This window comes from Pezoporus wallicus, unplaced genomic scaffold (genome assembly GCF_028554395.1).
Source record: "Pezoporus wallicus isolate ANWC-B61680 ecotype Strahan unplaced genomic scaffold, APGP_CSIRO_Pwel_v1 contig_8839, whole genome shotgun sequence".
NCBI lineage: Eukaryota > Metazoa > Chordata > Aves > Psittaciformes > Psittacidae > Pezoporus > Pezoporus wallicus.
In genome coordinates, this window is record NW_026641258.1 from 555,765 (window position 1) to 572,771 (window position 17,007).

At 50.0% G+C, this 17,007-nt stretch overlaps 1 protein-coding gene across 7 annotated transcripts in view; it reads left to right on the plus strand.

Moving 5' to 3' along the window:
- Positions 1 to 15,297, plus strand: part of ZC3H7B (zinc finger CCCH-type containing 7B) — a 49,466-nt gene extending 34,169 nt beyond the window's left edge. For all 7 annotated transcript variants that reach the window (XM_057422774.1, XM_057422779.1, XM_057422775.1 and 4 more), the window contains 6 exons: positions 4,083 to 4,216; positions 8,454 to 8,559; positions 9,918 to 10,026; positions 11,744 to 11,877; positions 12,631 to 12,794; positions 13,550 to 15,297. In XM_057422774.1, coding sequence (XP_057278757.1) covers positions 4,083 to 4,216; positions 8,454 to 8,559; positions 9,918 to 10,026; positions 11,744 to 11,877; positions 12,631 to 12,794; positions 13,550 to 13,742 — 840 coding nt within the window. In that variant the 3' untranslated portion in view covers positions 13,743 to 15,297. The remainder of the gene's footprint in view (positions 1 to 4,082; positions 4,217 to 8,453; positions 8,560 to 9,917; positions 10,027 to 11,743; positions 11,878 to 12,630; positions 12,795 to 13,549) is intronic.
- The last annotated feature ends 1,710 nt before the right edge of the window (positions 15,298 to 17,007 follow it).

Below are 17,007 nucleotides of genomic sequence, written 5' to 3' on the forward strand. Positions count from 1 at the left end.
GAGTCATCTTTGAGGAGATGCTCAGCAACGTACCTGTGCATCTTGTTCTGCTGTTGTGGTCTGACATGGTTGGAGGAGAGGAGTGTGAAGCAGCAGTCCAGAGTAACCAAGTTCTCAAGGTTGTCCGACTTGCTGGAGGAATATGTTCTAGCCTCTCAGGAAGCTGAGAGGATGAGTTTCTGCAGCCTGTATTGTATGAGAAGTGAGCCTGGATGACCTGAATGGCCCCTGAAGACAGAGCTGGCTGTGATCTCTTTCTGCCTAATGTGAATACAGAGGCAGCTGCCTGCATCCTCATAGTGGAGGAAACAAAGTGTGAATTTGCAGCAGCTTGTGACAGTAGTTGGATATATATTGGCAATCCCTGCCTCATGGAGAGAGAAGTCTAGAGACTGGTTCTGTCCTGCCTGCTGTGGATCTGCATTTTCCAGAGAGCTCTGTCTTGCCATTCTCTGTGTATAATCAGGGGATAAAAGAAGATGGGTCAGCAGCTGTTGTCCTGCAACCCTTGCAGCTTCAAATTCACCTTTGTCTGGAGGTGCTGCTGTTGGAAGAACAGGTTGTTCATCAGGCACAGTCAGAGCATATCCTCTGAAGCACTTGGGATCTGGATGCTGAGCAAGGGTTTAGTTTTGGCTTTTGGGACTTGCAGGGGGCAGTGGATCAGGAAAAGAAATGCCAGTGCCTGCTACATCAGCTGTCGGGGGATGAGCAATGAGCTACAGCTTCTGAACCCTGTGGGCAGTAGTAGGGCTGATGGCCAGTGATGAAGTCTAGTTGTGCCTGTCACAGACCCGGACTGCACCCTCCATCCCTTCCAGGTTGTTATGTTGTGTGGAGGCAAAGCAGCAGCCTTGTTGCTACAGTCAGAAATTGCCTACCAGCAGCACCATCAATGGTCTGAAGGGGCTGGCAGCCTGGCACTGACACTGTGCAGGGAGACAGAATCAAATTGGTCAGATGCATGCATCTGCAATAGCAAACAAGCTTTGGCATCAGCACATACTCAGCTAGAGGGCTGTGCTATGGGATGAGACATTGGCTTGCTGCCACAGACCTCAGGGGTAGGACTAACATATCTGCTGAGAGAAGTTTACTTTTGCCATTATTTTCTCCCATCCAAGCAGGCTGATGTGACTCAGAGTTTTCTCAGCGTCCTCCCAGCTTTCGAAGTTGGCTGCCTGGCAAAGACAACTTCCCAGGAGTGCTGTAAAAGCAGACCCCTCCTTCCCACCATCCCATGTGATCTATGCTCACCCCAGCGCCCTCTGGTCAGCGGAAGCAAAGTCGCTCCCAGGGATTTTGCTGCACTTTTGTCACAGCTGCCAGTTGGACTCAGTTATCGGCTGGGGCTATCCAGTTCTGGAAAAAGAGGCAGGCAGCATGCAGGAACCCAGCAGCTGTGATGCTGCAGGTCAGGAGAGTGGAAGTTAGCAAGAAGTGGAAAACGAGCACTGCTGCTAAAGACCTGTCAGGGATCTTGCATTTGGCCCCATAAAGGCTGCTGCTGGAGTAAAACCAGTGGCTGCAGATTGAAGAGGCAGTTAGCAGAAGAGACTGTTGCAAATAGCTGGGTGTCCTCCCATCACCTCCTTAGGAATTGAGGGGACTTAGTGCTCATTTTTTTCTGATTTCTGAGGACTGTCCTGGTTTTACTCCTCTTGTTGGAGTAAAAAAAAAGGCGGCCTCAAAATTAGCAATTTCAGCATGGAGCAGAAAGTGTCTAGTAAGGGGTGTTTGCACCTAAGTACTGCTCAGTGGGTCAGGTGGCTGAGTAACCTGGGCCCCTCTTGTAGTCCCCTCGAGACATGCAGCTCCTCCAGAGAGCATTTCAAGTATTGCTGAGTGGGGTTCCTGAAGCTAGGAGACACGAGTGGCCACGCTGGGGCTGTTGCTTTCTGCAAAGCCTGAAGTGGAGAGCTGTCGTGCTAAAGACCTTTATTTATTTGGTTGCCATGGTGCATAGCTAACACTATATTGTCTGGCTCCATAGCAAGGGGTGGTGCCACAGCCTGAGGCAGTTTTGCCTGGCTTCATCTGCTAGAGCCTCATGTGATATAGTTTCCACACTGTTGGTTATCAGCAGCCTGCCAGGTATGTGTCTTGCCTTTACAAAACAGTCATGTAACAGCAACAGCAGCAGCAGCTTTGATTTTTCACTTGTCTCTTAATCCCCTGGGAGCATACATGCCCACTGGATTGACCAGCAATTTGCATGACTGATGAAGAAATGCACACAAAAAGGCTTCTTTTGGTTAAGAATTTGTGGGAAAAGCAGCCAGGATCACCAGAATTACCTGGGAAACGTTCTCTTTATCTCTGATCTATTGTGCCTTCTGGAGCCACTCAGTTTCTGGTTTTGCTGTGTCAGTAGGTTTGAGCCAAGCTTCCTGACTGTGCTGAGAGATCTGTTGCCTGGAGGAGTACATGGCAGATAGCATGGGGCTGGTAAAAGGGAATATGACAGCAGTGCCATTTTATTACCTTAAGCCTATCTATAAGTTTGGTGGGTCAGAGGCAAGCTGTAGTGTAATTTCCTTTGGACACCAAGTGGAAATTAAAACTAGTGTTCAGAGGCCATGCATCTGGGAGGGAGGTACCCTGCTGCCTTCTTGATACCCCAGGTCTCAACCCTGCTCATCCCACAGCCACAGTTTGATGTGTTCTTTGTGGTCACCAGCACTGGTGAAAGCTGACAGATGCACAAGTTATGTGGCAGATGCCACCAGAAAGGCCATCTTGGAGGCAGGTAGGACAGAATTGCTGCTGCTTTTTGTGAGAGATGATGGTTCCCTGGAAAGGTCCTTTTCCTGGGACATCCCAGGCAGTGATGGCCTCCTGTAGTCAGCATAGCTCTCTAGTCAGCTTTTCACAGCAGTTGAGTACCTTTCAGGCATCAGGTCTGGAGCAATGCAGAGTGGTAGTCAATAGCTTATGTGGCATTTCCTGGGAGATGCTTTGATTCTGCACTGCCTGTGCTTGTTTTCCCTGTGCCAAAGGAATGCACATAGGGTGCATGCTGCAGCTAATCAATTGCTGACAGAAGCCTGCTCCTGGGAGATGTGATTTTCCTGTCATCTCCTTGTTAGATGCTCAGGGTTAGAAGTCAAGGCATGGCAGCTGGGATGGGCAGTGTTAGCAATCAGAGAGCTGTTTCATCCATACACAACTTCTGTACTTTATGGTCAGCCTGATGACTGGGGTTTTCTCTTGTACCCTCACATATTCCCATGCCCAGGACCACTGGCATCCATCCAGGTCTGCTCTTTGGTTTGGAAATGAACTGGAGGCACCAGTCACGTGTTTTCCAGTGGGGATACAGAATGCAAACAGCTTTCCAGAGATTGGTTCAGAAAACATGAGGCAGCAGTGATATGGGGTGGGCAGACTGGCTCCTTTTTAATCCTCAACCAGTTAGTTGTAATCCCAAACCAGCTTTTTCATGGGGACAAGTAGAAGGCCAATCGAATGGCTGAGAGGATTTGGAATATGTGCATTGTATATTTCTGCCCAGTGATCACAATTAACTGCCTGTGAAACCTGGTGCAAAGGGACTGTGAGAAATGGAAACCTGCCCAGAAATTGATTGGAAGGGGATCCAGTTCTGACTTCATGGTGTCAAATGTGCCTCTTAGTTCAGCAGCAGGAGTGGTGGGTCCTCTGCTGTGGCACGGCCTGATTGTCTCCTGAGGGGGCTCTCTGAGCTGTGTGATTGAGCTCTGGTCACGGTAGCAGTAGCGAGGGGTTGTGGATTGCCCTCCCTGCACGGAGGTGGGGATTAGGTGCTGGTGCAGGTCTCACAGAGTTTATCTGTACATGGAGATGCGCTGCAGGGGCTTCACAGCCAGGCCTGTTTAGTGCTTGAATCTGCCAGGGTGGCCGTGTTTTGGCCATTTGTAAAAGCTCAAGAAATGCTGAAGAAAGCAGTGGTTTTGCTCCTGTCCAGTATATCAGTGGGCCAGCAGCTAACACTGGCAGAGGAGAACTGGGCTGTCTCTGATTTAACCTGAGTTGTTGCTGATGCGCAGCTTGAGGGGTGCATTTTGGATCAGGTTGCCTGAGGTTGTGGTTCTCTTCCTCAGGCTTCTCCCCGGGCTCCTGCATCAAGCACCTTCGACCTCCAGATGAAATTTGTGTGTGGCCAGTGCTGGAGGAATGGGCAGCTGGTGGAGCCAGACAAAGACCTCAAGTACTGTAGTGCCAAAGCCCGCCACTGGTGAGCAATGCTGCCTTCTCTTCCCCCACCCCTCCCCAGGGGCAGAAATTTCTCTTCTTAACCTCTCCAGGGCTTCATTTGGCCTCTCTGGAAGAGGCTGCTAGGAAACCTTGCAGCCTCTCTGCTCAGGGTGTTTGTCACTACAGCAAGCATTGCAGACAGCTGTTTTCCAGTTTCCAGCTCTCTTACTGTTTGTATTTGCTTCCAGCATTGTGCAGGCTATTACTCCTGGTGCATGCAGTCCAGCTCCCACAAATCCCTTTTCTCCCAGTTGCTATCATTTCTTCTTAGAAAAGTCACTAATATAGTTCTCCTCTGCACTTGTTTATACTCCTACCTGTTTGCAGATGTCTGTCATGTCACTGTTAGCAATGATTCAAAGTATTCTGCTTCCTTTTACATTCATTTCCTTGGCTCTTTCATTGCTTTGATTGCTCTTTTCTGAGGCATGTCTTGTCCTTTTGCAGCTCCTAGCTCCTTGGGGCCCGTGAGGATGATTGGTGTGATAGTATCATAGAATCATAGAATAGTTTGGGTTAGAAGGGACCTTTAAAGGCCATCTTGTCCAAACCCCACACTGCAATGAGCAGGGACATCTTCAACTAGATCAGGTTGCTCAGAGCCCCATCCAGCCTCACCTTGAATGTTTCCAGGGATGGAGTGTTACAACCTCTGTTGGTTGTTCCAGTGTTTCAACACCCTTATTGTAAAAAGTTTCTTCCTTATCTAGTCTGGAACTCCCTTCTTTTAGTTACCCCTTGTTCTATTGCTACAGGCTCTTTAGAAAAGACAGGCCCAGCAGATGGGGAGGGGGGTTGCCGTTTATGTTAGCGATAGGCTAGAGAGTATGGAACTCTGACTGGGGACAGATGATCGGTTAACAAAAACTTTGTGGGTCACGATTATAGGGAGAACAGCTATGGGGGCCATTACTGTGGGGATCTGTTACAGACCGCCTGATCAAGGGGAACCTGCGGATGAAGTGCTTTATAGACAGATAGCAACAGCCTCACGCTTACAGGCCCTTGTTCTCATGGGGGACTTCAACCACCCTGACATCTGTTGGAGGCACGGCACAAGCAATCCAGGAGGTTCCTCAATTATGTGGAAGACAACTTCCTTCTGCAAGTAATAGGAGCCGACAAGGAGAGGTGCCATGCTTGACCTCGTGCTCACCAACAGGGAAGGGCTCGTTGGAAATGTGATGCTCCAGGGCAGCCTTGGATGCAGCGATCATGAGATGGTCGAGTTTGAGATCCTCAGGACAGTGAGAAGAGTGTGCAGCAAGCTCACTGCCCTGGACTTCAAGAGAGCAGACTTTGGCCTCTTCAGGAACCTGCTTAGTAAAGTTCCACGGGATATAGCCCTAGAGGGCAGGGGGGGGCAAGGCTGCTGGTTGATATTCAAGGATCACCTGCTATAAGCTCAGGAGTGTTGCATCCCAGCTAGAAGGAAGTGCAGCAGGAGGGCCAGGAGATCTCCTTGGATGGATAAGGAACTGCTGAGGAAAATTCAAGGGGGAAAAAGAGGCTTATAAAAGGTGGAAGCAAGGACAGGTGGCCTGGGAAGAGTACAGGGATATTGTCCAAGAAGCTAGGGACCAGGTTAGGAAAGTTAAGGCCCAGTTAGAATTAAACTTGGCTAGGGATGTGGAAGATAACAGGAAGGTAGGGGACCACACGGGCGCTCTCTGGAAGCTCTCAGGAGACCTGGATACCCTGGATTTGGAGAAGGCTGAGGTTCTTAATGACTTCTTTGCCTCAGTCTTCACTGGCAAGTGCTCTGACCACACCACCCAAGGCTTGAAAGGCAGATGCAGGGACTGTGAGAATGAAGACCTTGGGCCCACTGTAGGCCCACTGTGATGGTTTGAGACCATCTTAAGAGCCTGAATGTACAGAAGTCCATGGGACCTGATGAAATCCATCTGTGAGTCCTGAAGGAGCTGGCAAATGAAGTTGTGAAGCCACTGGCCATCATACTTGAAAAATTGTGGCAGTCAGGTGGAGTTCCCAGCAACTGGAAAAAGGGAAATATAACCCCCATTTTCAAGAAGGGGAAAATGGATGCACCGGGGAATTACAGACCAGTCAGTCTCACCTCTGTGTCTGGCAAACTCTTGGAGCAGATTCTCCTGGAAGGCATGCTAAGGCACATGAAAATCAACAAGGTGCTTGGTGACAGCCAGCATGGCTTCACTAAGGGGAAATCCTGCCTGAGCAATTTGGTGGCCTTCTATGATGGGTCTACAGGACTGATGGACAGGGTAGAGCAGTTGACGTAATCTACCTGGACTTGTGCAAAGCGTTCGACGCTGTCCCACACAACATCCTTGCCTCTAAATTGGAGAGACATCAATTTGATGGATGGACCCCTTGGTGGATAAAGAACTGGCTGGATGGCCGCACACAAAGAGTTGTGGTCAATGGCTCAATGTCCGGCTGGAGACCAGTAACGAGTGGTGCCCCTGAGGGATCGGTGTTGGGACCGGTCTTGTTCAACATCTTTGTCGCTGACATGGACAGTGGGATTGAGTGCGCCCTCATCAAGTTTGCCGATGACACCAAGCTGTGTGGTTCAGTTGATACGCTGGAGGGAAGGAATGCCATCCAGAGGGACCTCGACACGCTTGTGAGGTGGGCTGATGCCAACCTCATGAAATTTAACCATGCCAAGTGCAAGGTCCTACACCTGGGTCGGAGCAATCCCAGTCACAGCTACAGGTTGGGCAGAGAAGAGATTCAGAGCAGCCCTGTGGAGAAGGACTTGCGGGTATTGGTCGATGAAAAAACTGAACATGAGCAGGCTGCAGTGTGTGCTTGCAGCCCAGAAAGCCAACTGTATCCTGGGCTGCATCAAAAGGAGCGTGACCAGCAGGTCAAAGGAGGTGATCCTGCCCCTCTACTCTGCTCTTGTGAGACCTCACTTGGAGTATTGTGTACAGTTCTGGTGTCCTCAACATAAAAAGGACATGGAACTGTTGGAACAAGTCCAGAGAAGGGCCATGAGGATGATCAGGGGACTGGAGCACCTCCCGTATGAAGACAGGCTGAGGAAGTTGGGGCTGTTCAGCCTGGAGAAGAGAAGGCTGCGTGGAGACCTCATAGCAGCCTTCCAGTATCTGAAGGGGGCCTATAGGGATGCTGGGGAGGGACTCTTCATTAGGTACTGTAGTGACAGGACAAGGGGTAATGGGTTAAAACTTAAACAGGGGAAGTTTAGATTGGATATAAGGAGGAAGCTCTTTACTGTAAGGGTGGTGAGTCACTGGAATGGGTTGCCCAAGGAAGTTGTGAATGCTCAGTCCCTGGAGGTGTTCAAGGCCAGGTTGGACAGAGCCTTGGGTGACATGGTTTAGTGTGAGGTGTCCCTGCCCATGGCAGGGCGTTAGAACTGGATGATCTTGAGGTCCTTTCCAACCCTAACTGTTCTATGATTCTATGCCCTACTACAAAGTTTGTCCCCATCTTTCTTATAAGCCCCCTAGAAGAGGAATATCACCTGGGAAATCACCACTGGGTCATGGGAACTGTGGCCCATCTCACCTAGGCAGCCTGGCATGATAGGATAGAAGGGTTTATAGGACTTCACATGCCATAGCACAAGCCACACAGTCCAGCATCCTATTGCAAATGTAAGCACTTTGTTGAACAAGAGACAGAAGCAGCAGTTGCTGGAAGAGGTGAGCAGGTGAGGATCGCTTCCTGGAATGGGAAGGACAACATCTCTTTGTGCAGCTACTGAGTTGAGCTTGAAGTTTTGCCCACGGTATCTCCTGGTGATCACTTGCTGGAGCTGCAGGAGAATTAGTACTTCCTGGCACCTGTTCATAAAACAGTGCTTGTAATGACTTGCATTTCTACTACACCTTTCAAGCAGAAAATATTCCTAATTTTTTTTCATGGATGTGATTGCACAAGAATTGGCTGTGTAGAAGGGTGGAAAGCAGCTGTTTAGTAGTCCTTGGAGATTCCCTGTGAGACTTGGGGGAGACTTCAGTGACTTCAAGAGAAGAGATACCCCAAGAAATATGTGGCATGTACAAGGAGAAATCCTCCTAAACACCCTTCTTGAGGCTTCTCTATCACAGATGTGCATGTCTAGGAATAGCTGCATAGTGCAGGGGCGACCTGGACAGGAGGATCTGGTCATCTCTCAGTATTTAAGAGTCCCTGAGGAAAACAAAACTTTGTTCTGCTCTTCCTTTGCCTCTCTTGATTTATTCTCTGGTTTTCAGTTGGACAAAGGAACGTCGCGTCCTGCTGGTGATGTCCAAAGCAAAGAAGAAGTGGGTGTCTGTCCGACCACTGCCTTCCATCCGCAACTTCCCACAGCAGTATGATGTAAGCCCCATGCCTGGCACAGCCAGGTGCCCCTTCCTCTTCCCTCCCACCATGGTGCAGTGTTTTGGGGGCTGGTCCCTTGGAGACCTGGTAGGGATGCAAGGACGTGTTGGCTGTGGTAGAAAGCAAGGACAGACTGATGGCATCAAGATTTCAAACACATCCAGAAAAAGAGTGGAGCAGAAAGAGGAGCAGCACCTGTTTAAACCACTCTACACACATACGGGAGTTTCTTACATTGCTATTAACGCAGTCACCATCTCAAGAAGTGGATGGCATGGGGTTTGGGAATGAGACTTGATTCTCGCTTTAGGTCAGGGTTTCCCAGTGTGGGTGAGAGGTGAAACGGAGCACTTGAGAGGGCTTGTCCCTATGGCTGTGCTGCTGTAGACTGTGAAACTGCCTCATAATGTGTTTTGACAGCAGAACTAAGAAGTTGGCTAAAAAGCCACGTTCTCTGAGAACTACAGATATTCAACCTCCAACCCCAGCCCCAAATACAGCAATTGATAGTTCTCTCTTCCTCTCCTTTCTCCCTGAAAGTAGAAGGCATCTCTCCCCCTGTCCTATGGGACCTGCTGCTCCCTAGTCCATGGGCAGGCACAAAGCTTTGAGCACTCTCCAGTTGCAAGGGCAGTTGCTAGAAGCTGGTGTGGGGGAACAGGAGTTATTTATAGCTGCTACAGTAGGCAACAAGCCAGCAGGTGAGTCACAGATCATGCAGCAAAGCAGTTCAAGTGTGCGTTGCCTGAGCTCCCACTCAGCCCCAGCCAGAGAGAAGCAGTGTTGTCTCTTTTTCCCCAGTTTGAATGGGCAAGCTGGTGTCCACACTGGTGACAGGACTAGGGGAGAAGGAACCATCAGTAAACACGATGCTCAGAAAGCTGCTAATTTTCCCTGACAATGATGCTGTTGGTAGCTGTGAGGTAGAGTTGTGTGTGCCATAGTGTGGTCTAAGCAACCCGTAAGGCCACACTTCATCCACTTGGAAGTTGGTGGAGAATGGAGCACCTTTTGGGAACAGCAGCTTGACCAGCAGGAGACAACATTGGGTCCATCCAGGTTGTTCCCTGCTGCCTCACCCAGGGCCAGCACTAGATGTACCTGCACCCGGTCACCTGTGGAAATGGCAACAAGAGAGAGGCCAGGGACTGAACTGAGCTGCCCTCATGTTTATAGGGAAAACTTACCTTTCATGTCATCACTGAGGAAAAGAAGCATGAGTTAACGACATATGGAGGGTCCAGTTTGCAACCTCTCCTATGTGCAGTTTAATACCCCAGCTGTTTTTGTGAGCCCACTTTCCCCTTTAGCAAGGAGTGTTTATGCAGATGCTAACTTTTGCTCTCTTTCACCAGTTGTGTATCCATGCACAAAATGGCAGGAAATGCCAATACGTGGGCAACTGCTCCTTCGCCCACAGCCCTGAGGAGAGAGACATGTGGACCTTCATGAAGGAAAATAAAAGTGAGTGGGGGAAACATGGACCAGAGAGTCTGGGGAGAGGGAAGAGGGCATTTGGGCAATGGATGCAGGGTTTGTTAAGATGTACTCTTGACAGCAGAGACAGAGCTGGACAGAGCTGGTACCATGAGCTTTGGTGGGATTATGGGTCAGGTCTGTCTATAGTAATTTAGAGCTTCTCTTGAACATACATGCATATCTTGAGTCCCTCACTCTGGGACTAGTGCACACTGGTCCCATGTCTCGCACTGCTCCATTGCTGCCCTCCCTTTCTGCAGCTTGTTGAATCCATGCTGTGCTGACCCTCCAGTTGCCTGTACTGCCCCAGGCCTGGCTCTGTATGGAGCTCTGCCAAAGCACCAGTCCTGACCTGTAGCTGCTCCTGTATCTTTCTCGTCTGTCTTGTATCTGCCTTAGCTTTATTGCTCATTTCTGCCCCTATCCCTTGCTCCTGGGCTGTGTCACTCCCTGCTCATGGCATTGTATTCATTGGATTGGATTTGAGATCCCAAATGAGAGCGTCGTTGGGTGGTGCCTTTGTGGAGTGGATTGTCTGGAATTAATTACGGAGACTCCCAGCTTATCTTCTGTGGGATAGCTGTGGGGGGTTACCCATGTTCTGGACAGCCAGCTCCCTTGCAGCAATCCTTGTTTATTCAGACCAACAGTGGGGTGGGAAAAGAGACTCTGCAAGGCCCAGTTGTCCAGGTACTCACCTGTTTCTGTTGGGAGATGCTGGAAAGCTTGGAGGGTTTCAGGCATGCTCTGAGTTTCTTCAGTCTTCACATTTGGATGGAGAGTCTTTGCCAGCCAGATGCTGTTACTTGTTGCAGTCCAAGTTAACTTTGTTGTTGAGGCCTTTAGAGCACATCAGTCTAGTCTGGGTGTGTTTGCTCAAGCAGGAAGGTGAATCTTCAAATGACAAGAGTTGTTTCAGTTTGGGGGAATTTGCATTCATTATCCCAAATTGCCACGAGTTCCTCAATTACCCATTTAGAGAGGACTAAATCACTACCAACACACTTACAGCATCACTTTGGTACTGCAAACATTTGTTTCCATAGCCTCTCTCAGGAGAAAATAGGAGAAAAAGGAGATGTGCACTCAAAGCTTCCACCCAAAATTTCCCTTCCCACTAGTGTGCTGAGTGGGTTTTAAAAAAAAAGCAGCAAGAGACATCTACTGCTGTCCTCTGGGCAGGTTTTGAACTTGGGGCAAGCTATCATTAGGTCTTCTTCCCCTCCCCAGTGCTTCCTGTGGCCAGCTGGCTTAAGGGCTCTCCTCCCTCTTGAGTGCTGAGGATGAAGGACTTAGAGGGAATGGACCAGTCTGAATCCAGCCCCTGCCTTTGGTCCCTGGCTGGAGTGAGATGTCTGCTGAGTCAAGCAGAATCAGGCTTGATGGAGAACCACCTGGTGGGGGAAATCCATGGAGATCTTGGGACACTTCCCCTCCTTCCTGAACACTCTGTGTAGCTGCTGTCAAGGTTGCCACTTGACTCACAGAAGACACCTACCCCACGTGGTCGTGGTGTGAACTTGGTTCTTTTCCCCAGGGGTCTGATTTGAGGAGGTGACATGGGGCCTCCCAGACCTTCAGTGTGGTGGCTGGTGCTGCTACAGAGGACAGGGGAGGGGAGGGAAGGGCTGCCCCAACGTTTGTCCTGTAGTTTGTGCATGGTGCGGGATGCTGAGTGACCTCATGGGTCGCCTTTGTGCAGTACTGGATATGCAGCAGACCTACGACATGTGGCTGAAGAAACACAATCCTGGGAAGCCTGGAGAGGGGACACCACTCACCTCACGAGAAGGGGAGAAACAGATCCAGATGCCCACCGACTATGCTGACATCATGGTAATCAGCTCATCTCTTGTCTTTTATCCCTCCTCCTCCGTGCTGACAGCCTGCCCCTCTCCTGTACTCCAGGTGTGAGCCAGCAGGGACTGCACTGCTTTTGTGGGAAAGAGCTTTTGCTAATGTAGGTTAGATGGGCAGCTTGGAGCAGTACAGCAAGGGCAGCATAGATGAGATGGAAGGAGATTGACCTGTCATCAGTAAGGCTCTGCAATGGCTTTTCTGTTAATCCTCCAGTCAGTCGGAGTCTACCTTAGGTTCCCTTTTGTGTGGGCTCAGCCTCTCCACAAGGTTCCTACTGGCTCCTGGGAAAGCTGGCAAAGTCATTGCTGGCCTGCTGGAAAAGGTGTAGAAGCTTGGAGAAGAACTGGGTTGGGAACGTAAAGGCCTGGGAAAACTAGAGGCAGATGTATCTCCTCAGGCCAGGAGTTGTGAATGGTGTATGAAGAGTCCTGCATTGTCTGTGCTCCTGGGTGCCATCAGCAGGGGCATGGGGACCATGTCAGTGAACTGTTCTCTAAGCCTGTTTGAGGTGTAGGGTAGATGTTGACAGAGCATCTCCTCTGCTCCCCCTTAGCAGCAGCATGATGTCCTAAAGATGACATGGCAGGGAAGTGTGGGAGGTCTTAGACTGAGTGGAGCTTCCAGGATGCTCTGGAAAGAGAGGGGGAGAGGCAGTGCCAGCATGGGGAAGGCTGATGGGTGTGACTGTTCATGCACTGACTGGCCCTTTGCCCTGTCTGCACCGGTTAGATGGGCTACCACTGCTGGCTCTGTGGGAAGAACAGCAACAGCAAAAAGCAATGGCAGCAGCACATCCAGTCAGAGAAGCACAAGGAGAAGGTCTTCACCTCAGACAGTGACTCCAGCTGCTGGAACTACCGCTTCCCCATGGGTGAATTCCGGCTCTGTGAAAGGTACCGTTGTCTCATCTCCCCTCTGTGCTGCTGCTGCAGGGATGGGGCAACAGGCCCAGGGACCTTCACTCCCTCCTCCTCCTCTCACAGAGTCCCCAGGGAATTCTGCTTGGAGGAGGAGTGAGACTGGCAGGTTTGGGTGACAGTGAGGCTGCAGTTGGATCCCAGGGATGCTCAGCCACACTACTGAGTGTAAAAATACATTCCCAAGGACATGTCTTTAGAAAAGGAGAAGGGGTTTCACATCTGCACCTGTGCCCTCCATAGCCAGGATGCTCTTGGCTCTGGCTGCTGAACAGTCTGCTTGGCCTGATGCTTGGGGGAATCCCAGGTGCTTTATTAAGTGGTTTGAATGCTTTGCATCCTCCAAATCAGTGCCTTGAGGTGACTTCAGAAGGCTTGTGATGGTTAGAAGTGCCATTTTGATTCAAGGGAAGGCTCTGTCTCTCATGGCTACCACGTGGCGTTGTGTGGTGGTTTCTCCTCATCCCTGCTGGTCCAGTTCCAGCTCACACTGTTTTGTTCTGTTGACTAAATCCCCTCGTAGACATTGCTCTGTTTGCTGCTCTGTTGCTCTGCACAACCTCCCTGTTGCCTTCACTGGCTGCGCATGGGAAGGATCTAGGAGGATCATTTCACCCTTAGAAAGCAGAGTTGACAGCATGTTTCAGTAGGCTCCAAGCGGGTATTCCAGATGGGGAGCAAAAACCCCTGTCCCAGGGATGCCCTCTTGATCGCGCTCCTTGTGCCGGCAGGTTCCAGAAGAGCAAGACCTGCCCTGAAGGAGAGGAATGCCGCTTTGCCCACGGCCAGGATGAGCTGACAGAATGGCTAGACCGGAGAGAGGTGCTCAAGCAGAAGCTGGCCAAAGCCCGCAAGGACATGCTGCTGTGCCCCAGGGATGACGACTTTGGGAAATACAACTTCCTATTGCGGGATGGCGTATAGTAAGGGATGAGAGGGGAGCCTGTCAGCTGGAGAAACACAGGGCGGGTTTTCCATGGGTGGCAGTAGCAGGGAGAGCGAGGCCTGTGTCTCGCAAAGAGAACTTTTTCTTTTCTTTTGTTTTAAGATTATGAGATGATGATTTATTAGTGGTGAATGAAATCGTGAATTTGATTCTCCTTGGCCAGCGAACACCATGCTCACCGAGTTTGTGATCCATTTCCTCTTTCTTCTTTCCCTCCAAATTCTCCTTCCTCTTCATCTTCTTGTTTTCACTGTCCTTCATTCAAAGGAATGAATCCAGTCTGGACTGGGCTGTGGATTGGGGAGCTTCTCCTTGTATCATTCTTCTGCCCCTCAGCTCAGAATGTGGCTGTGGAGGTCTGGAGGACAAAGCTGAGAGGAAGGGCCAGACATCTGGTGAAAAGGTGACCCTGAAGTTCATGTGCTCCTTTTCTCAGTGCTGCAGAGCAAGCCCCACTTAACACTGCTGCGGCTGGCCTGCTCTCCTGGGAGTTCTGTACCAGAAAAATTAGGAATTGAGATGCAAAGAGGGAAAACCACTAGATCTGGCTTAAAACATGTAGGCTTAAGCTTCTGCTGTCTGTATTGCCCTGAGGCATCAACTGGTGCTGAAGTAACAGCCATGTTGTATAACAACTATAGCTAAGAGCAGCAAAGTAATAAAACCACTTGCAGCAGCAGGAACTGGATTGTAGGTGACTTAAGACTGTTTCAGCTGACTGTACTCGGAAAGCAAATTGGTGACTCCTCATTAGATATCTTTCTCAGTGTGCAGCAGGTTTTGGTTTGTTTTTTTGGCTGTGACTGGTGGCAGTAAGGCTGAAGGCATCTATAAGGTGTAGTGGCGGCTGTGGCACACCCTGTGTCGCTGCAATCTGTGAGCAGTATTAGTGAGGAGGAAGGCTGTAACCAAAAGGAGCTTGTGTTTCTGTGTTGCCTTGTCTCCTGAAGGGAGGTAGGGAGGTAATGGGGTTCCCTTCTTGCTCTTGGTGACTTAGAGCTGCATTTTAACCTGCACTGCCAGAAGAACTGGGGACCTGTTCAAAAGGACAGCATTGAGCAGCGCAGGCAGAGCTTTGCTGATGGGAATCCAGCTGGAAGGATGCTTACCAGCACCAGAGGTCTAACCCCCTCCTCCTCGGAGCTGAGGCAGGGAGCTTGCAGACACACAGTGCAGGCAGGGTGTGACCCAGGGCAGGGGCTGTGGTGGAGTGCAAGTGGCACAATGGGACCCAACCATGCACCCACTCCTGTCCCACCTGGTGTGTGCCACCATGGAAAACAGTGATGCTGAGATCTGGGACAGGAGTTTTGGCTTTTATAGTGGCAGCAGTAAGAGGCAGCACTGCTTTGCGTGCCAGCCTTGTCCTTTCTGGTGGTCTCACCCCATAGGGTAAAAAGCATGTCCTGTCCTGAGCTTCCCTCTCCTCTCTTCCGCAGCCCAGCTGCACTCTGCAGTTTTGCATGCATGGATGGCACCATCCACTCAAACTCAAACACGTCTCCTTCCCAGCATTTGTAGGGGATGTATTTTTCATACAGAGTCTCCCAGGACAGCAGGCTCAGAGCCCTTGGGGTTGGCAGTGCTGTATCCGTGGTAAATACAATCTGGCCATGAACTGCTTTGTGCTTTGGCATTGCTGGGTCCCCCTTTTCCCTTGCTGCTCCCATATCCCTGGGGCTCCCAGCTTCAGGAGAGATGTGGAAATGCAGGAGGTGCTGTGGGGGCAGCTGCAAGTTTTTAGACCAGCCTCCAGGTGGGTGCATCAGCTCCACTGGAATAGTTACGACCCAGGAGCAGAGTGCGCTGCATGCTGATTTTGGGTCTTTTCAGAGATACTCCATGCTCTAAGTAAGCTGAATGTGCCCCTGGGCTTAGAATTGTGTAGATTAGAAAAGACCTTGAAGATCATCAAGTCCAGTTGTTTACCCTAGGACTGCCAAGTCCACCACTAAACCATGTCACTAAGCACATCTGCATGTCTTTAAAATACCTCCAGGGATGGCAACTCAACCGCTGCCCTGCAGAGCTTATTTCCTCGCCTTTAAAATATGGATGGTGGTTGCTGGTTTGGTGTGAGCTCCCTTTCCCAGCTGTTCAGCACCTTGAGATCTGGTTTGGAAGGGGCCAGGACCATAACATCTGATGATAAGCAGGCAGCTCACTGGGAGAGGTGGGGAGGGAAGTGGCTATTTCCATCTCTGCCCACGTGTGGGGAGAAGGACAAGATGGGGAAGGATCTGTAGTGCTATGAGGAGAGAGAGTGGTGCAGCATCAAACATGGCAGTTTGAGTGGTCAGGTGGTGTATTCTCTCCTCTGCCCTTCCCTGTAGCTGTCTGGGTCATACCTTCTCCTGGTGCTCCTTGTGCTTAAGTGGTCAGCTTCATAGAGACGGGGGAGGAGGTTGGCATCAGCTCCCGGGTTGTCTTGTTCTGCTCTTCTCAGGCAGAGATGCCAGGGGATCTGATCTGGATCGTGGAACATTGGGATGTGTTTTTATTTTAAACCAAACCTGCATCTCTTAGTGTGACTCTAGTGTTCACTGCGCCATGAATTCTCATACAGTAACTTTGTAGGGTACAAAGTGGGTTGCTGTCCCCTCTCCCTGTCGCTCTGGGGCTGAGGCAGGGAGAGGTGTGTGAGGTGAGGTGATGTGAGGGAGGCCCACAGTCATGGGGGTTGCGTCCAGTATCTCTTTATGTTTTCCCTGGTATGATAACCTGGTCTGTGGTGTTGCAGTACTTTGTCACCAGACTTGTTTTAGTGTGTATATATGTGACCCCTCCCATGAAGCATATATACACAGGTATTAAATATATCGCTCTATATAATATTATATGTGTGTGGTATCGAAGGAATCTTTTAAACGATGGTAAAGGAAAAGGACTCGGGCCAGGAAACGCAGCATCTCCATTTTAAATATGAAGACTTTTATTTTGGTTAGGGAAAGGGAAGTAACAAAGAGGGGAGGGTTTATATAGATAGGTATAAACGTTGAGATGGGACAGGTTTCCCTGTTCACATTCTGAAACCCCCTAGGATGTCCTCGCAGTCATATCTCGATGGCAGAGGATTATACTGCTAACTAGCAAGTAAAGTTTTAATGGTAAAGGCTTTGCTTATATTTAATTTAAAGGGCAGGAAGCTTCACACTTGACTTCCCAGGCTGGCTTTACCAAGCCCAGACGGTTTTCTTCAGCACATTATGTACTCTTAGCAGAGCTGCAGACAAACCATGTGTG